General features: G+C 44.1%; 1 protein-coding gene across 5 annotated transcripts in view; it reads left to right on the top strand.

Annotated features, from left to right (window-relative positions):
• Positions 1–21,445, top strand: part of LOC144691807 (cell adhesion molecule DSCAM) — a 545,084-nt gene that overhangs the window by 479,940 nt on the left and 43,699 nt on the right. For all 5 annotated transcript variants that reach the window (XM_078560312.1, XM_078560308.1, XM_078560310.1 and 2 more), the window contains exons 23-25: positions 2,697–2,795; positions 5,822–6,010; positions 12,585–12,875. In XM_078560312.1, the coding sequence (XP_078416438.1) occupies positions 2,697–2,795; positions 5,822–6,010; positions 12,585–12,875 (579 nt within the window). The remainder of the gene's footprint in view (positions 1–2,696; positions 2,796–5,821; positions 6,011–12,584; positions 12,876–21,445) is intronic.

Below are 21,445 nucleotides of genomic sequence, written 5' to 3'. Positions count from 1 at the left end.
CCTCAATCTCCTCACTCTAGTGAGAACAATCTGAGTTCCTCCAACCTCAGCTCATAGCTAATAACCTCCAGACCAGGCAGCATCCTGGTAAAACTCCTCTGCACCCTCTCCAACGCCTCCATATCCTTCTGGTAATGTGGTGACTAGAATTGCACGCAATATTCCAAGTGTGGCCTAATCAAGGTTCTTTACAGCTGCAGCATGACTTCCCAGCTTTTATACTCAATACCCCTGCCGATGAAGGCAAGCATGCCATATGCCTTCCTGACTACCTTATCCACCTGCGTTGCCACTTTCAGTGACCTGTGGACCTGTACACCCAGATCCCTCTGCCCGTCGATGCATTTTAGGGTTTTGCCATTTACGCAAACACACAGTGAGCCCGACTGACAATCTTAAATTGGTTCTCAGTGTAATTCTTAGCACATTGAGGATTATTTAGCGAATGTTGTCCAATTGCAGGTTCACATCTAATGTTGGACACTGTGGTTTTGAGTTTTGAAAGCACAGGCTGGTTGGGTACGGTCTGTACCCTGCACATTGCGAACAGCGGCTGGGACATGCTGTGTGATACGATCCGCCAGTCTTTGGGACGTACGGCCTATATACCTAGCATCACTCTGGCACTGAAACTCATACACCACATTACTCATTTGTGTGATAGGCAGAATGTCTTTTTGGCTTAACAGCAGCATCCCGTTAGTGGCGAATACCACTCCTGCTGCTACTGCATAGTGGCAGCGTGAAACAGCCAGCTTCACTTGTCGCTCAAATTTTTGAGATACCTTGCCCTTCCAGGGTAATCTGAGTAGGACTGGGCACTTTTCAGGGCCGAAAGTGACAGCCTTAGGCCCGTTCATGAGTTTGTGTGATATATAGCGCAAAATGATCTGATCAGCGTAGCCATTATCCTGCAGGATGCCTTTGATGTTCCCTATTTCAGCATCAAGCTGGCACGTTGAGCAAATGGCTCGGGCTCTATTTACAAGGTTGCCGATAAGATCAATCTTATAGCGTGTGGAACTGTAAGAATCCCAACACATGTATTGAGCAGCGAAGGTAGGCTTGCGCTAGACCATGAATCCCCTGGCAGATTTCTCAACTAGTACATCAAGAAAGGGGGGTTCATTTGACTGCTCCATTTCAAAGGTGAATTTGAGCGCAGCATGGATGGAGCCCATTAAGACATGTAAGAAAATTGTTAAAGCAGCTGCAGATTTAAATATAGCAAACATATCGTCCACATATTGGAAATATGTGAGGGGAGGGAAAAATTAGAGTACAAGAGAAAGCTAGCTAGAGATATGAAAACAGATAATAAGAGTTTCTATAGATATTTTAAAAAGAAAAGAGCCAACAAAGTGAACGTTGGTCCGAGAGAAAGTGAGTCTGGGGTGTTAATAATGGAAGAAAAGGAGATGGCAGATTAATTAAACAGGTGTTTTACATCAGCCTTCACTATAGAGGGTACAAGTAACATCCCAGAAATAGCTGTAAATCAGGAAATGGAAGGGAGGGAGGAACTCAAGAAAATTGTAATCACAAAGGAAGTGGTCCTGAGAAAATTGTCAGAGCTGTGGGCTCACAAGTCCCTGGGTCCTGATGAACTTCATCCTAGGCTCTTAAAAGAAGTGGCTAGTGAGATGGTTGATGCATTGGTTTCAATTTTCCAAAATTCCCTAGGTTCAGGAAAAGCTCCATTAGGTTGGAAAATAGCAAATGTAACTCCTTTATTCAAAAATGAAGGGAGACAGGAAGTAGGAAACTACAGGCCAGTTAGCCTAACATCTGTCCTAGGGAAAATGTTAGAAGCTATTGTTAAAGATATTATAGCAGGGCACTTAGATAAATTCAAGGTAATCAGGCAGAGTCAACATGGATTTATGAAAGGGAAATCATGTTTAACCAATTGATTGGAGTTCTTTGAAGAAGTAACATGTGCCGTGGATTTCCAGAAGGCATTTGATAAAGTGCCACATCAAAGGCTATTGCAGAAAATAAAAGCTTATGGTGTAGGGGGTAACATATTGGCATGGATAGAAGATTGGCTAGCTAACAGGTAGCAGAGAGTAGGCATAAATGGGTAATTTTCTGGTTGGCAAGATGTAACGAGTGGTGCGCCACAGAGATTGGTGCTGGGGCCTCAACTGTTTACAATTTATATGAATGACTTGAATGAAGGGACCGAAGGTATAGTTGCTAAATTTGCTGATGATACAAATTTAGGTAAGAAAGTAAGTTGTGAAGAGGACATAATGAGTCTACAAAGGGATAAGTGAAGTGAAAGATCTGGCAAATGGTATATAATGTGGGAAAATGTGGGAGTGTTCATTTTGGCAGGAAGAATAAAGAAAGAAACATATTATCTAAATGGTGAGAGATTGCAGAGCTCACCACTGGTGAGCCTATCAGCAGCAAATGCGGGAGAGAAACGGCCTGCGATTGGAGTTACAGCTCCTTGCAAAATCTTTGATTGAACCTACCCGTAGTTTGAACATTGGTTCCGTGGGCCATTTACAGAGGCTTTTTGGGGGGGTGGGGGCAGGTTTTGACCCATGGTCCATAGGTTGGACAAGCCTAGCATTCAAGGTTAACTGATTGCTCTTCCTACCCTATGGAATTGTGCTTATTTTTAAGTCAAAGATGGATCCTTTCAGTGCTGAACCTAACCTGTTACCATGCTTTTCTACTGACAGTCCCACCAGACCAACCCCGCCTGACTGTGTCCAAAACAACTTCAAATTCCATTATCCTTTCTTGGATACCTGGAGACAATGGTGGAAGCTCCATTCGAGGTAAGAAAGTCCATCATATATACTACAGACATCTATAATAATCATAACTTGTCTCTGCCCTGGAAATAGAGTTTATTCCATTTGCACAATGTTACTGACTAACTTACATTTGTAGGGCCACCATTGCAATCAAATCTTTGGCCAGGAGCCCCTTCCTTGAACATAGGCAAAATGCTGGAATCTATTATTAAGGAGGTTATAGTGGGACACTTAGAAAATCTCAATGCAATCAGGCAGAGTCAACATGGTGCTGTGAAAGGGAAACTTATGCTTGACTGATTTATGAGAGTTCTTTGAGGAAATAACAAGCAACATGGATAAAAGGGAACCTGTGGATGTGGTGTAGACAGATTTCCAAAACGCATTTGAAAAGGTGCCATATCAAAGGTTGTGACACAATATAAGAGTTCATGGTGTAGGGGGTAACATATTAGCATGGATAGAGGATTTGTTAGCTAACAGGAAACAGAGGGCAGGCATAAATGGATCATTTTCAGATTAGCAAGATGTCAATGAGGGGCAAGCCACAGGGATCAGTGCTGGGGCCTCAACTATTTACTATCTATATGAATGACTTGGATGGCAGGACCAAATGTGTGTTTATAAATTTTCTGATGACACAAGATGGGTAGGAAAGTAAGTTGTGAAGAGGACATAGAGGAGTTTGTAAAGGGATATAGATAGGTTACGTGAGTGGGCAAAACATTGGCAGATGGGGTGTAATGTGGGGAACTGTGAACTTGCCCACTTCGGCAGGAAGAATAGAAAAGCAGCATATTATTTAATGGAGAGAGATTGCAGAACTCTGAGGTACAGAAGGATCTAGATGCCCTGGTTCATAAATCACAGAAGGTTAGAATGCAGGTACAACAAGTGATTAGGAAGGCACATAGAATGTTGCCGTTTATTACAAGGGAAATGGAATATAAAAGTAGGGATGTATTGCTAGTGATGTACATGGTATTGGTGAGACCACATCTAGAGTACTGTGTACAGTATTGGTCTCCTTATCTAAGAAAGGACATATCTGCATTAGAAACAGTTCAGAGGTTCACTCAACTGATTCCTGGAATGAGGGTGTTATTCTATGAGGAAAGGTTGGACAGGTTGGGCCTTTGGAGTTTAGGAGATTGAGAGGTGATCTTATTAAAACAGGTAAGATCCTGAGGGGACTGGACAAGGTGGATGCTAAGAGGATGTTTCCCTTTGTGGGACAGACTAGGGCCATTGGACACAGTTTAAAAATAAGGGGTCTCCCATTTAAGACAGAGATTAGGAGAATTTTTTTTCTCTCAGAGGATCGTGAGCCTGTGGAACTCTCTTACCCAGAGAGCAGTGGAGGCTGGGTCACTGAATATTTTTAAGGCTGCGTTAGATAGATTCTTGATTGACAAGGGAGGCAAAGAGTGTAGGGGGTAGGAAGTAAAGTGGATTTGAAGCCACAATCAGATCAGCCATGATCTTATTGAATGGCGGAGGATGCTGAGGGGCCAAATGCCCCACTCCTGCTTCTAATTCGTATATCTGTATGTTTATATGAATGCAGTGGCCCACTCTGCAGTGGAGTAATGGGCAACAGATATATGCCCATTATTTGCACACATTTAAGCTCTTGGCTTCACTCTGCTACTGTCCAATGGAGTTTACCTAGGAAGAGGAAGAAAAGACCTGAAAGTTTTTTTCCTTTTATATATCGAGTTACAGAAAATCTCTTGTGTACAATTCTAGTCTCCACATGATAAAAAATATATAAAAGCACTTGGGGAGGTGCAAAAATGGGTCACAAGGATGATACCAGAACAGAGAGGATACGCTTATCTGAAAAGGCTGAACAGGCTGTAGCTCTCTTCTTAGAAAAGAGAAGGCTAAGGGGTGACCGGATAATGGCTTTGAAGACAATGAAAGGGCTCAATGTGGCAGATGTAGAGAAAATATCCACTAGTGGATAGACCAAATCTAGTGTTCATAAATGTAAAATAGTAACCAAAAAATCTGATAGAGAATTCAGGAGAAATGTCTTTACTCAAAGAGGGGTAAGAATGTGGAACTCTGTACCACATGGAGCAGCAGACGCAAATAACATAGATGAACTTAAGGAGAAGCTATATAAACACCTTAAGAAGAAAGGAGTAGCAGAATATGCTGATGGGGTAGATGAAGAGGGGTGGGAGGAGGCCAATGTGGAATATAAACACTGTCATAGACCAGTTGGGTCAAACAGCCTTAATGCTGAAGATTCTGCATAATTCTGTCATCTGGCATTAGGAACCTACCATGTTTTAGTAAAATAATTTTTCTTTAACAGTACACAACAGAGGAAAATAGACCTGTAAAACCAATGGTTGCATTTTAAGATGGGTTAATACTGCCTCCTCGTGGTGAGTATTCCACAGCCAAACTGTGGGTGGAGGTCAGGTTTTACATGAACTAGCTGGGGCACAGGTTGGCAGGTCACAAATGATAGCAGGTCATGCTATGGGTGCCAGCCCTTGACAGGTTTTTCAGTTGACCATTGAGCAGAGGTTGACCGGGGTATCAATCCTGCTGAATAGCTCCTTTGTGATGCTGCGATCTGGCCCATCAGGGCACAAGAATGAAATGATGAGGAGGGACACTGACGGGCGAAAGATCAATCAGCTCATCTGAATTATTGCTGAGGCCTCCAGTGATCTTGTGTGCCTGCGAGCAATTTGATTATCTCCAAATGAATACATTTACAGTCACTGATGCGGATCCCTCTTGTTACCAGACCCAATTTCTCAGCCAAATTTATCGAGTGGAACTCCATTGTGTGCAATAGGATGGGACCGGAAGAAAAATCTGTCATGTTAAAGTTGGGATATACGAGAGCTAATTGCTATATCATTGTAAAGGGACCAGGAAACCTTTGGCCGTTTTTCACATGAGACCTTGGTTTCAGTGATGGATCTATTAATAAATGCAATTACTTTTTCATTTCTTGGAAGCAAACCTCTTGATTTACTGATTGTGTGTGTGTGTGTGTGTTGTGATGTCTCCTCCTTAAGGTTATATCTTGCAATACTCGGAGGACAACAGTGAACAGTGGGGCAGCTTTCCCATCAGCCCCAGCGAGCGCTCATACCGCCTGGAGAACTTGAAATGTGGGACGTGGTATAAGTTCACATTGACTGCACAGAATGGAGTGGGACCTGGCCGCATCAGTGAAATAATTGAGGCCAAAACCCATGGGAAAGGTACTCGCTGCTTTTTCACAATGGGAAGAATTAGATTCCTGTTTAGCAGTCAGCCTTTTTAAAAAATGTATTCTTTTCATGGGATGTGGGTGCTGCTGGCAAGGCCAGCATTTGTTGCCCATCCCTAATTTCCCTTGAACTGAGAGGCTTGCTCGGCCAGTTCAGAGGGCAGTTAAGTGTCAACCACATTGCTGTAGGCCTGGAGTTACATGTAGGCCAGACTAGGTAAGGATAAGCCTTAGTGCCTGTTAAATTAGGATGGCGCACCTCTGATAGCCTAACGGCAAAAACAGTCTGCACTCCTCCAACTTTGGCCGTTTGCACATCCCCATCATTTAACACTTCCCCATTGGCAGCCATTCCTTCATTAGCCAAGGCTCAAAGCTCCAGAATTCCCTCCGAAATCTCTGCACCTCTCTGCCTCTTCCTCCTCCTTCCAGACATTACTTTGACCAAGCTTCTCGTCAGCTGTCCTAATATCTCCTCGTGTAGCTCGGTGTCAAATTTTGTTGAAGAATGCTCCTGGGATGTTTTTGCTATACTAAAGGTGCTATAGAAATGCAAGTAGTTGTTGCCTCTGGAGGAGAGCAAATGATTCAGGATTTCCTGCTCTTGGTACCTCTGCTAGTAAATGGTTAGGACTGGCTCTGGCTGATGCTGTATACTGTCAAATAAGCTGCTGAGACTCAGCTAGACTGGAACATGAAGAACAGTAGATCAGAGGGCACCTGGTATTCATAGATTCAGAGCCCAGCATGAGACTGTGTCTTGAGGAAAGGAAGGGATTGATAGGGGAACAAGTGCAGAAGTGCAATGTAGAGAAACCAAATCACTGGATTATGTCATATTTCACTCACTTGCTGGAAGGCCTGTGTAGCTTAACCATGAAAAGGACAGCAGTGAGTAAATTGGTTACCACGTTCAATCTTAACTTCATTTTGACTACATCATTTCACCTTCCAACTGCACTCGAGTTGCTATGGTTACTAAAATGTACAGGTTGTATGGATCAAAAGACTTTACAAGAAACCATAAAATGAATGATTGCCCAGAAAAGTGATTTTAACCATATCTACGCTGAAACAATGGAAAGGGTTTATTCCCACCTTATTGAGTTATCCCGGTTTGACTCCTACAAGTGACTGGAGTTACAAATTAAATGAGAGTATGCTATAGCTCTCAATCAAGGTTTTCATATCAATGTAGCTTTATTGCACTCTTCCTCGGAGTTTTGTTTTGAGTGGAGATTTTTTTTCATGGTTCAGTAGCTAAATGCAGCCAGCGGTGAGTCATGCATGGTCAGGAAACCCACAGGCTATCCTTAGCCTGTGCTGTTGGCGGACTTCACTGCAAAGGGGGGGATGGTGGTGTAGTGGTAATGTCATTGGACTAATAATCCAGAGGCCTAGGCTAATGGTCTGGGGACATGGGTTCAAATCCCACCATGACAACTAATGGGATTTAAATTCATTAAATAAAAACCTGCAATTGAAAGCTAGTCTCAGTAATGGTGACCATGACAAGTATCATCAATTGTTGTAAAAACCCATCTGGTTCACTAATGCCCTTAAGGAAGGAAATCTGCCACCCTTACCTGGCCTGAATGTGACTCCAGACCCAAAGCAAAGTGGCTGACTCTTAACTATCCTCTGAAATGGCCTAGCAAGCCACTCAGTTCAAGGGCAATTAGGGATGGACAGAAAATGCTGGCCTTGCTAGTGACACCCACATCCCATGAAAGAATAAAGAAAAAACAGAGCCTTGATTTCCCTGGGCTATAAAGGGCAAAATTGCTCAAGGATCTTAATCCTAATTGTTGCATTCTCTTGTTTAGCACATTCACACAACAAGAATTGGTAGAACAATAATGTGGGTTATTTATTTGAAGATAGGGTAACTGGGAGGCTATGATAACACATCTGGCCTGTAGCGTTGCTCCTCTGTTCTGTCTACAGTGTACATAGGATTGTCCATCACAACCTGTCTTGTTTTGGATAGTGATGGACAGCAGTTTTACATACACCCATTAAAGGTATATCACAACACTAATTACTGACCTGCATTCCCTTCAGCCAACGACACACGTGTTGATGTTGGGTGAGACAGCGTGGCTGTGATGTTAAGCTTCCTGACTGATATGCCAACTAGAGTCTACCAGTTGCCTGCGGCCTCATCCTGTTGCTTCACAGTGCCTGGAGTACCTAACTAAAGCTGCAAGAGTTTCTTCTCTTCCTAGTAGGGTGGTCAGATGTCCAGCTGTGTACTGGACAGTCCAGTTTTTAGTCTTGCCACTGACCGGTACTGAATGGTTTCACATCCGATATTTTGACCTGTGGTCTACTTACCTGAGTAAAGCACCGACAGGGGCCTGTGCATGATCTTTCCCCTAACTGCATCAGCCTCGCTGTGATGGGGATGCAAGAGTCAAGTAGGTTTTGATACTTTTTTATACTTTTTCTGCACCCTCCCCTCTTCATAGTCACTCCCAACACCCCATCACCCTGTCTGTGATGACATCGTGCCCGTATGTGATGATGTTACGCCCATGTGTACTGAGACGTCACCCTCATACGCGGTGATATCATCCCGTGCATGATTACGTCACCCACTGTGTGTCCCGCAGTTGTCCGGTTTTGGTGGCCTTCAGCGCTGGCCACCCTACTCCATAGCAGCTGACGTTAAATTGTGCAAGGTTTCTTTGATCTCAGGATGATTAACTCTTGAGAGTTCCTGCTGCCGGGCAGGCATTAGTTGCATTTCTTGACAATGGTACCTTTCCCATTTTTTCGAAAAGTTGGCACTTTTTCTGGGCTTCATCTTGGATGAAGGGTGTTTGTGTTTTTGTATTTTTCCTCATTCCTCTCCTCTGCACCACGTGACACGCCAATTGCAAAGGTGGGTTTGAGACCCACTCTCTGGCTTCCTCCAATGTTGCTCAACAGTCAGCTGCTAGTACTGAGGCCCGAGTGAAAGGCCCTGAAATATCATGGAGGCTCTCCCAGTTTAATATAGCAACGTCGACAAGAGAAGGCCTAACCTCTGGAGATATTGTATAAAGGATTAAACATGGGAGTTTGGGCTCTTACTGCTTAAAATGGCATATGACATATTTTTAAAATACATCTAGCAGAAGGAGCCTAATGCTGGGGGAAATGCAGTCAATCATTTTGTGATTCCCTGGCTCTGACTGAGACAATCAACAAATTAGGACCTGGATGCTAAAATAGGATCCCAGCAAGGTCAGCTGCCCTTCTAACACATATCAGCCAAAGCTCCTGCCGGAATGCTATGGTTGAGGATTCTGCACAGCTTTATAAGAGATGTAGTCTCCATGCTATACTGTGGTAATCTGAGGTGCAATACACCTTTAAGAGAATGTGAGCAGATTGACCATGTGACTGTATTACCCAATGGCTGTGTAGCGTGGGCTACAGTGTTAACCAGTAGCTCAGAATAGGGCCTGGTTTGAGAAGCACACATTGTGTTAGTGCTCTGAAACTTGTGTTAATCAACAGCATGTGCTTCATCTTACTTTGATCTCTGCGTCTGCAGTATCTTGTTTACCAACTCACTCACCAGTAGATAGGCGTGCAACCGTGTTCACTGAGCAAAGCGACCCAACAGAAGGAACATAACATGTAGCTTAACAAGAGAGAAGAAGCCAGCCTGTGGCCTGGTGATGGGATTCCTAGTCCTCGTGTGCCAGAGGCCTGCTGCACAAAGAATTATTGAATCATAGAATGGTTACAGCTCAGAAGGAGGCCATTCGGCCCATCATGGCCATGCCAGCTCTCTGCGAAAGCAACTCATCTAGTCCAACTCCCCCAGCTTTTTCCTATAGCCCTGCAATTTAGTTCTCTTTGGATAATTAACCAATTTGTTTTTGAAAGTCACCATTGAACCTGTTCCCACCATGCTATCAGGCAGTATATTCCAGGGCCTAACCACACACTGTGTAAAAAAGATTTTCTTCATATTGCCATTGGTTCTTTTGCCATTCATCTTAAATTGGTGTCCTCTGGCTCTCGACCAATGGGAACAGTCTATCTCCAACTACTCTGCCTAGACCCTGTTGTATCACCGATTTTCTGTAGGGTTGGCTCTGTGGAGTAGCACCCCCTGGACCCATCAACTGTTAGCACAGCTTCCAGCCTTCATTGGAAGGTAGGGGCTGAGATATAGTCCAAGTTGAGGATTATCAGGATTGCAGGATTGCCCTGGAGTTTCCAGGAATTATAAACCAATCTCCAGTGCATGAATATTTCACACTGGGGGAAAAAGAATGTTGTTTGACTGGCAGTCAGGTATCATCCAATCAGGTAATGAAGAGTGTGTTGACTTTCTGATTGGTGCAGGAAATGGGGTTGGGGGGGCGGTGGGGGCGGGGACAGTCAGGGATGGTGGGGGGGGGGCGCAAGGTAATGATGGACATGTTGGGCATCCAATGGCGAGCGTGTAGGCCGAAGCGGTTGTAGGTAGGAGGTCATGTCAAGAAGCCCTCAGGAATAGAACCAACCAATGTTGGCATTGCTGCCCAAGTGCCTTGGCACCTGCATGGTTAAGCTAACCAAATGGAAGGACCTTCCTTCGATCACACCTACACGTCCAGAAGTTCCTGACGGGCCGAGCTATGGATTTTAATCCCTTTGGTTTCCCTTGAATTTTATTCAAAAACCTTGCTACACACACACAATATGGTGGTGACTTACCCTCTGATTTTATTCCCCTCCCCTACCCCCCCCCCCCACTTTTTCTGGAAGAACACCCACTGCAACCTGTTAATGTTGTGGTCTAATAGTTATATTTCCTGCTGTTCTCTCTGACCTCAGAGAGAAGCCATCATTTGGCAAGCACAGTTGTGGCTAAGAGAAATTCCCCTCTAACTGCCCTAAGGATCTGCCTATTTACAGTGAGATTGCAAGGAGCATGTAGCTCTACATGGATAGTGCAATGTACACTGCGTCATATGTATCCTTATAAAACAGCATATCATATTAACTTACTGCCTGCTAGTATGATAAAGAGTACTTTCAGAGTTGCCATTGACTTTAAAAGATAAATTATTACAATGATTTGTTTTGCTGTCGTGCAGACCTCCACAGCTGAACATCCCCCGGGATGTTGTAGCCTAGTTGTAATGTTATTGGATCCAGAGGGCCAGATTAATAATCATGGTAATCGCTAACACCATGGTAAACATAGAAACATACAAAAATAAGAGCAGGAGTAGGTTATTCGGCCCTCCGAACCTGCTGCGCCATTCAATATGATCATGGCTGATTCTCTATCTCAACACCATACTCTCCCGCTCTCTCCCCTTACCTCTTTGAGAAATTTGAATGTTTTTTTTGGAAATAAAAAGTCAGTATCAGTAAAAGTGGCCATGAAGCTGTCAGATGGTCATAAAAATCCAACTTCAGTATCCTTCAGAGAAATAAAGCTTCTCATGTTTACCCAGTCTGGGGTTATATGTTCCTTCAGTCCCACAGCAACATAGTTGACCCTTAAATGCCTGCGGAAGTGGTCTGGAAGGCCTGGTTTCTATAGATGGGCAACAAACACCGGCCTTGTAGGGTTGCCAACTGTGTTTAAATGCACTCCTGGAGGCTTCATCACATGACTTGCCCCTAACGCTCTTGCCATTAGTTGGCCAACCCATCCGGCCTTTTGACTGCCTCGGAAAGCAAAAAGATTCATTATCCAATTGGACAACACTTGACCGTCAGCCAAACAGTCTTCCCCCCACCCCGCCCCCTCCCCCACCCCCATTTTCAATATTTGTATATCTGGAAAAGAGAAATGTTCAAAGAAAAAGACGAAAAAAATCTTTTTAAATCTCCCTATGATTTTTCTCCAGGGTCGCACACAGCGGTGTCCTGGAGATTGGTGTTCAATTCCTGGAGACTCCAGGCCAATCCTGGAGGGTTGGCAACCCTACAGCCTTGGCAGCAATCCCAAGAATGAATTTAACAAAAATATTGGGCTCAGTTTCAGCCATAAACTGTTACAAATAAGTGATGACCTGCAGAACTCAGAGGGAAATCTCTACTGGGGTCTCTGATCCACAGGTTCTGAGCTGATGCTGTGTTTGCCTCTTGCCTGTGCAACTCGTAACCATTCCTAAGAGTTGACCTTGAAGCGGTTGTCCTCGGTCTGTCTTTGAACTGAGATAAGGAGTTGAAAGGCACCAGCTTCAGTTTTGGTTGATCCCACAGGAGCCCTTATAAAATGTGATGCTTGTTCAGTGAAGTGGAAACTGAAAAGCAGTGGGTTTATTTGAAAGGAAGATTCACTCCAATTGCTGATGAACCCTTCCCTGAATACTTGGTCCTTTTGTAATAAAGGACAGCCCAGCAGCATGTATATGAAGCAACAAACTGCCATATGATACAGGAGGACTGAGCTTTCAGTAGCAGTGAGTTCCTATGTATCTGCTTGCATACAAAAGATTTGCGCATTGCTTTGTAATGAAATTGCGAACCTGCTGTATAAGGAAAGGGCAATAACTACTCGTAACAAATGGCTAGAAATAATCTGTTAATGTTAATTATGAGACATGTGTTCCTCTTTGCAGAGCCACAGTTTGCCAAGGAACAGGATCTGTTTTCCAGCATTAATACCACTAGAATCAGGCTTAATCTCATTGGCTGGATTGACGGTGGCTGTCCAATCACCTTGTTCACTCTGGAGTACCGGCCTTTTGGGACGACAGTCTGGACCACAGCGCAGCGGACAACCCTGTCCAAGTCCTATATCCTGTATGACCTGCAGGAGGCCACGTGGTACGAGTTGCAAATGAAGGTGTGCAACAGCGCGGGCTGCGCAGAGAAGCAGACGGAATTTGCCACCCTTAACAATGATGGGAGTAAGTACCCAGAGACAACTTTGAGATATTTGCTTTTGGACCGAGGGAGGGAACTCCGATCTTGAATGTTGGTCTGACAAGTTCACATGATGGAGATGGGATTGGGAGAGCAAACTGTGCTTTTCTGTCCTTTAGGCCAATTCCCTCGCTGCGCACTCCCAACCCACAATAAAAGGTTTAATTTTGGTTATTCCACTTCAGGGCACAAATAATAGGGGGAGGTGATGGCGTAGTGGTATTGTTGCTGGACTAGCACTCAGGAGACCCAGGCAGATGGTGGAATTTGAATTCAATAAAAAATAATCTGGAATTAAAAGTCTAATGATGACTATGAAACCATTGTCGATTGTTGTAAAAACCCATCTGGTTCACTAATGCCTTTTAGGGAAGGGAATCTGCCATCCTTACCTAGTCTGGCCTACATGTGACTCCAGGCCCACAGCAATGTGGGTTGACTCTTAAATGCCCTCTGAATGAAGGATGGGCAATAAATGTTGGCTTAGACAGTGACGCTCACATCCAATGATCAAAAAATAATTTCTCCGGAAAGGGTTACACATTTTTTAATTATGAAAATAAAAAGAATTGGTCCAACTTCCGGGGAGTCCCATTGCTTTCACTAGGAATCTAATTCCAGACACATTGCAATAAGTTGCTTTGCAACACACAACTACGTTAATCCCATTCAACAATTTGATAATGAGCTTAGGCTCCAAGCCCCCACTGAGGAATTGACTGCCGCAGGGATCGTCAGTAATTAGATGGTGTAGAGCTTGCACTTTGTTGAGGGCTTAAAGAAACTTGTGCACGTTTTCGGTGCTAGCTTCCAGTGTGCCGCAGGCTTATTGTCAAGGTTGAGCACAACAGGCACAGAGTAGCTTTAAGCCTCCACATCCACTAATACCGACTCCTAAAGTTTTGTGTGCCCCAGGCTATTGGTCCCTAAGTAAGTACTCAGTATGGCTTTCAAAAGAACCATTGCTTTGTCTTAAAACTTAAGGACAGTCTCAGGTATTCGTGCCACTAGCAGTGGGGGAACAGCAATGTCTGATTGGTTCTGACAAGCTCCCGCCTCACCTTCCAATTGATGCTGGCAAGGGGCAACAGATCAGGAAATGTTTCAAGCCAACAACATGCTGTTTGCTGTGCAGCCATTTTCAATTCATCACATGTAATTAGTTATATGAAGACTCAGCTTTCTGTACTCGACTTCAGATAAGGAGGAACAGCAGTGTCAATACCCCTCCCTGCTCAGAACAGAATAAGACTTTAAATTCATCAACAGCCAAGGACAGATATATTTCAACCCCAAAGTCCAACAGTTCCATTATTGAGTGTGACAAAGTCACCGATAAATAAAATTGTTGTTAAGTGGGGCTTGATCTTTGACATGGAAGCAGGAAACAGAAGACGGGTTTGTTTTTGTGTCAGAAACTGGCCTCCTGTGGGGAACTGATTAAAGTTAAGATTGGCGCAGGGGTGAGCCATTAACTTCCTGCCCACTTAGAGTCAGCTGGGGCAGGAATGGAGATGAGGCAGATGAATGTGGACTCATTTAGACACCCCACGGACATCTATTACTGAGGCAGATTGTTGTCCTGAGGAATAAATCTGCTGAGCCTGTCAAAGCCCTCCAGTGCACCAGAGGGAGGCGAGATTTCATAGGGGAGCTGGAGAGCTGGCACCCAGTGCAGGGTATCTCCCTCACTTCAAGGATGTCAACCTGCATCTCATGTTAGAGCCTGTGAGGGAAAAGAGGAAGATCCTCTCCAGCAGAGTAGCAGGTGCAACCACCTCATTGTGCATCATCTCCCTCAACTCCCCTTCCTTCCCTTCCCTCACCTCCTGCTCCTCATCTGATGAGCCGTCTCCTACCAGGTCCCTCACCATCCTCCTCAAGGCCCACGCCTCTCTGGAGGGCCAAGTGATGGAAAGCGCAACAGACTACCACTATGGCCCTTGTAGGAGGGTATTGGAGGGGACAACACAACCAGTCTAGGCATAACTACCTCAACTTCATTTAGCTGCCTTTACTCCATATTCCTTACCCAAAAATCTATCAAAATCAGTTTTGAAATTCTTCAATTGACCTAGTGATTTTTGAGGGAGTTTATAGGTTCAAGCCCCACTCTAGACAGCAGTGGAGATGAGAGCCCTGGGACAACACCCAGAGATATCCCCTTCCAATGGGAAAGTAGTGGTGACCCCCAAGGCCCCCATTGCATCCAACTGTTTTTTCTAGTAAGGAGTTGTAATTCAGGCTAACGACCTGTCCGTGCGAAAAAGGGACTTCATGATGGAAATAACCTAGAACATGATCTGTGGGATGTAAAACTGGTGGGAGGAATATGGGTTGCCTCATGTGCTGTTAGGCATGAAAGAGAAATATTTATTATAATATCTAAACTGTTTTGGATTCCAGCCAGTACACTCTCTTATAACAGTGCTTTTTCTTATTTGTGAAGGATCATTTTTATTATCACTAGAAGTCTTGGCAGTAGCACTGATGTTGACACAGATTCTTCACTCCATGGGACCTGAAATCTGTTCCTTTTGGCACTGCATGAACATTTAATTTGAATGTGTTGTTACTGTCATGGTAGTGCAGTAACGCCAAAAAACGCTTAGATGCACAGGGAATGAAAGGAGACTATCCAGATTTGCCATATGAACTTCAGTGTAGTGAGCACACCCTTATGTCTTCTTCGGTTCTCGCCCGAAAACAGGTCCGACCCACAGCACCACAACCTCCATCACAGGTAGGGCAAGGAGGCATGTCCCAAATCCACTCCAGCTGAAATGGGAGTCGCACACTGTGTTGCTGGCATCAATCTGATCCACACTGGCCTGCCAGCCAACTGTGCCAACCGGCCCTCCTGAGGAGTTGGAGTTGCTGTAGCAACACGCACTTTTCCATGCGTGTTGTAGTCCAGAGCTATGTCTAGTGATTGCAGAGGCTCCAATTTTCTTTCCTTCACATGGCACCTGCCATTGTGTATGTTGAAAGGATTTACAGGTTGATACTCAACCTGTTTGTTCGTGTTATGAACGCACCTTCCGTGGTCATCAATTCCTGAAGTGAGACTTGAACCCAGATGTTCTGGTTCAGAGGCAGGGACGTTACCTACTGTGTCACAAGATCCCCTCCCTGTGTACAATTACACTGCGCATGGAAGAATCCAAAAATGCAGTTAAATCGCAAACTTCGGGTGGTTCTGCCAGGGTTTCACCAATAGTTACTCAGAAAAAGTTAGAATAATTAGAACCCCTTCTAACTTCTGGGTAACTATTGTAAAGACCCAGGCCGACCCCATGGGACTCCTCCCACACCCCCGACGCACCCCCCAGGACACCACCACCCCACCCCCTGACCTCCGACATGCTCCCCCGATCTCCAACACCCCCAGCCTCCTCTAACCTCCGAACACCCGATCCCCCTGACCTCTGAACACACCACCCACCCTCTGACAGCCCACAGCCCTCCAAACACCACCCCGTTGACCTCCGATCCCTCAGCCCCCTGTCCTCTGAATCGCCAACCCCCAGACCTCAAACACCCACCACCACCACCCCCAGATTTTTGACTGACCTCTACCCCTGACCTTGAACCCCGTGACCTCAGACCCCACCCCCCACGGACTTCCGAAGCCCCCCCCCTCCACCATACCTCTGACTGACCCCCCACCTCTCTGCGGACCTCCAACTGACTCCCCCCACTTCCCCCCACCCCTCCAGATCTCCAACCCACCTCCCACAGACCACCCCCAACCCCCCAATTCCTATCTCCTTAACTTAGACGCTAACCTTCTCCCTTGCCTGTCAATTTCCCTGGCTCTTTAAACTTACCTGCTTTACAGTAGCAAGCGCCATAAAAAAGGAGGCATGGCCTCCTTGAATCCATTGGAGCTACACTTGGCTGGGGCCTGCAAGGAGTCTTTCTATGCAGGTCCCGAGCAGCGCTGGCAAACGCAAGTGTCAATGTAATTTTCAAACCCAGGTAAGTAGGTATTTATTTCTTCTAATTCCTGCAGGCCAGCACTTCCCCACGCTAGTCGGAAGTTATGGCCCATTGTGTATTCCCTTGCCTTCTGCAAATGCATCACCTCCCACTTCTCCAGATTGAATTCCATTTGCCGCTTTTCTGCCCACCTGATCGTATCTTCCTTGAGTCTACAGGTTTCTTCCTCACGCTTAACCACATGGCCAATTTTTGTATCATTTGCAAACTTCTTAATCATGCCCCCTAATTTTAAACCTAAATCAGTGATATGTACCGTGAACAGCAAGGGAATGAATACTGATCCCTGTGAAATCCCCAGAAACAACCTTCCATCACAAAAACACATGTTGACATTACCTTCGCTTCCTGCCACTGATCCAATTTTACTTTTCCTTGAACTCGTAGGCTTTTATTTTTCTGACCAGTTTGCCATGTAAAACCTTGTCTAAAACCTTGCTAGAAACCTTGTGGACTATGTCAAATGTGCTACTCTCATCGATTCTACCTCAAAAAATTCAAGCAAGTTAGTTCCCTTAACAAATCCATGCTGACTTTCCTTGATTAATCCCTGTCATTCTAAATTATGATTTATACTGCCCCTCTGAACATTTTCCAACAACTTTCCCACCACTGAAGTTAACTGTCTGGCCTGTAATTACTCAGCCTATCCTTTTCTCCCTTTTTAAACAATGGTACAATATTAACCGTCCCCTGGAACCTCACCTGTAGCCAGAGAGGATTGGAAAATGATGGTAGGAGCCTCATGGTTTCCCCCCTTGCTTCCTTTAACAGCCTGGGATATATTTCACCCAGGCCTGGTGACTTATCTTCTTTCAAAGCCCCTTAATATTTCCTCTTTCGTTGTGTTTATTTCATCCAATATTTCACACTCCTCCTTATCTACAACATCTGCACTGCCACTGTTTTTTGAGAAGAAGATGCAAAGTATGCATTGAGAACCATGCCCACATCTTCCACCACCTCACATAAGTTAAAAGCAAAATACTGCGGATGCTGGAAATCTGAAACAAAACCAGAAAATGCTGGAAAAACTCAGCAGTTCTAGCAGCATCCGTGGAGAGAGAAACAGAGTTAGCGTTTCGAGTCGGTATGAGTCTGTACAGACTCGAAACGTTAACTCTGCTTCTCTCTCCACAGATGCTGCTGGCCCTGCTGAGTTTCTCCAGAATTTTCTGGGTTTTTTTCCTCACACAAGTTACCTCCTTGGCCTTACCCTTTCCTCAGTAACCCTCTTAGTCTTTATGTATTAATAAAACATCTTTGGGTTATTCTTGATTTTGCTTGCCAATATTGTTCCATGGTCCCTCTTTGCTGCCCTAATATAATGAATTTCGCCCCAACATTTTACACACTCCTCCAGGCTTTGCGCAATATTTAGCCCTTGGTGTCTGACATGAGTTTCAATTGCCTCATCCTACCCTGTGTGCTTCTTGACATCCAGGGAGTCATTAGATTTAGGGGCTCCAACCATTTTCTATGTGGAAACATATTTGTTCTGAGCCCCCACTATCTCCTCCTTGACTGCCTCCCACTGCTGTAATACTGCTCTGTATGTTGACCTGACCAAGAAATAAAGTAGCTCATCGATTCAGATCAGGTCTTGTGTTTATTCGGTCCACTCTCAGTAAGATTGAAGAAGTGTGAAAGATAAGAATGTCTGGTTCAGATTACAACAGGGTTCTGTTGTTACATTGCAAGTCATGCTACCATACAATGAGATACAGGGCAGTGTGAGTCAACCTCCATAAAAGTTAGATGCTTAGGCCACTTACAGGAGTGACTGATACTACTGAACTCGAGAAGGTATCATCATCAAGAGATGATCATCTTAAAATATCAAGCGTAAAACCCCCATGTGTAAATTGAAAGGCAATAATGAATAATGGGTAAATTAGTAAGTTTCTATAGATATTTAAATCAGAAAAGAGGTAACAAAGTGAGCAAACAAAGTGAAGAGGTGGCAGATGAATTGAATAGGTATTTTGCTTCGGTCTTCACTATAGAAGATACAAGTAACATCCCAGAAAAACCTGTAAATCAAGAAATGGAAGGGAGGGAGGAACTCAGGAAAATTACAATCACCAAGGAAAAGGTATTGAGCAAATTGTTGGTGCTGCGGGCTGACAAGTCCACAGGTTCTGATGGACTTCATCCTAGGGTCTTGAAAGAAGTGGTTAGTGGGATAGTTGATGCATTGCTTTTAATTTTCCAAAATTCCCTAGATTCAGGGAAGGTTCCATTAGATTGGAAAATAACAAATTTCTTCAATTTCTGCTTTCTTCAAAAAGGGAGGGAGACAGAAAGCAGGAAACTACAGGCCAGTTAGCTTAACATCTGTCTTAGGGAAAATGTTATTTTAAATGAAAATTAAGATGTTATAGCAGGGCACTTAGAAAAGTTTAAGGCAATCAGGCAAATTCAACATGGTGTGCCCAGGGATCAGTGCTGGGGGCCTCAGCTTTCTACAATCTATAAATGACTTGGACGAAGGGACAGACGAAGGGTATGCTGATAAATTTGCTGATGACACAAAGATAGGTAGGAAAGTAAGTTGTGAAGAGGATGTAAGGGGGCTACAAAGTGACATAAATAGGTTAAATGAGTGGGCAAAGTCCTGGCAAATGGAATATAATGTGGGCAAATGTGAAATTGTCCATTTTGGCAGGAAGAATAAAAAAGAAGCTCATTATCTAAAGGGAGAGAGATTACTGAGCTCTGAGATTCAGAGGGACCTGGGTGTCCAGGTTAGGCTTGTATCCACTGGGCTTTAGAAGAGTAAGAGGTGACTTGAACGAAACCTTTTAAGATCCTGAGGGGTCTTGACAGGGAGGATGTGGAGAGGACGTTTCCTCTTATGGAAGAATCTAGAAAGAGGGGCCACGGTTTAAAAATAAGAGGTCACTCATTTAAGACAGAGATGAGGAGAATTTTTTTCTCTCAAAAGGTTGTGAGTCTTCGGAACTCTGTTCCTCAAAAGGCAGTGGAAGCAGAGTCTTTGATTATTCTTAAAGCAGAGCTAGATAGATTCTTGATTAACAAGGGGGTGAAAGGTATCGGGGGTAGGTGGGAGGTTACAATGAGGTCAGCCATGAGCTCATTGAATGGCGGAGCAGGCTTGAAGGGCTGAGTGGCCTACTCCTGCCCCTAGTTTGTATGTCCGTATGTTCATGGCTCATCTTATATATGTCACACAAGCTGCATTTATTAAACTGAAAGTATTAAATGCAGTAAATGTAGATCTACAGGAACACTCTTTCTTCTAATGACCGACATTCCGCACAGGAAATAAAGGATTTAAACTTAGCTTTTCAAGTCCTTTCAACGATAAGATTCCTTTAATCCACACCCAGAACTTAAATGCTGTTAATTAGCTTGTGTTACTATGGCGACTGGAAATGAAACTAAACCAGCTTAAATGCCAACACACTTACAACGCTCCTTAAGTACTGAACATGATTCTTTGCACTTGAGAATAGGGTTTAATTTAGCCTATAAATAATTAAGCCCCATTCATCTCAGATTATTACATTATTTGAGACACCCTCATCCATATTGGCGGTTTGTCTTCATTCTCAAGAATATTTAAACATATTAAATAACATGAAAATACAAACTGTTATCTAAATGTTAAAAACATACCGTCAGTGCTTTATCACCACAAAAGTTCATAGATCTGATCTTCTCATATGTCATCTAAAAATTCCAAAAAATTTGAATTGCTGAAAGGAGACATTTTGTAGAAGCTTTTCATCTTGTACTCATCAGGACAATCGCAAGGATACCAATGTCAGGGGAAGCAACAACTTTATGCTGTATGCTGATTGGTTGGCATGTGCGCTCTGATTGGTAGAGACATTGCCTTGGAGAATGCACCAGTTAATGGTGACTGACTGTTAACTGCCAAGCGTTGTTTGAAATTTTAAACCAGGCAGCTTGACTCTGATTGGTCAAGGCATTACCCTAAGGAATGAACCAGCAAATGGCTATCACTGATTTTGGTCAGCTGAAACAGGTGCAATGTGTGTACTTGTTCTGCCTGCAAAGAACAGGGCCCTATGTATTAATATATGTAGATTCCAGTACATGCGTACATGTCATACTGCGAGCCCAACTGACATCCTTAAATTGATTGTCTGCATAATTTTTAGCGTTGCTGAGGATTATTTAGCAAATGTTGTTCAATCACGGAATCACATCTAATGTTGGACACCACATTTTGAGTTTCACGAGCACGGTCTGGTTGGGTACAGTCTGTACCTTGCCCATTGTGAACAGTGGAAGGGACATGCTGTTTGGTACAATTCACCACTCTTTGGGAAGTATGGCCTGCATACCTAGCATCACACTGGTGCTGAAATTAACACACAACATTTGCTCATTTGTGTGATAGGCAGAACGTCTTTTTGGCTTGATGGCAGCATCCTGATAGTGGCGAATACCACTCGTGTTGCTACTGCGCAGTAGCAGCGTGAAACAGCCAGCTTCACCTGCTTTTGCCCAGTCTACCTCAGATTACCCCGAAAGGGCAAGGTATCTCAAAAGATTCAAC

This window comes from Cetorhinus maximus, chromosome 16 (assembly GCF_964194155.1).
Source record: "Cetorhinus maximus chromosome 16, sCetMax3.hap1.1, whole genome shotgun sequence".
NCBI lineage: Eukaryota > Metazoa > Chordata > Chondrichthyes > Lamniformes > Cetorhinidae > Cetorhinus > Cetorhinus maximus.
Note: the sequence above shows the minus strand (reverse complement) of the source record. Positions and strands in the feature narration are given on the sequence as shown.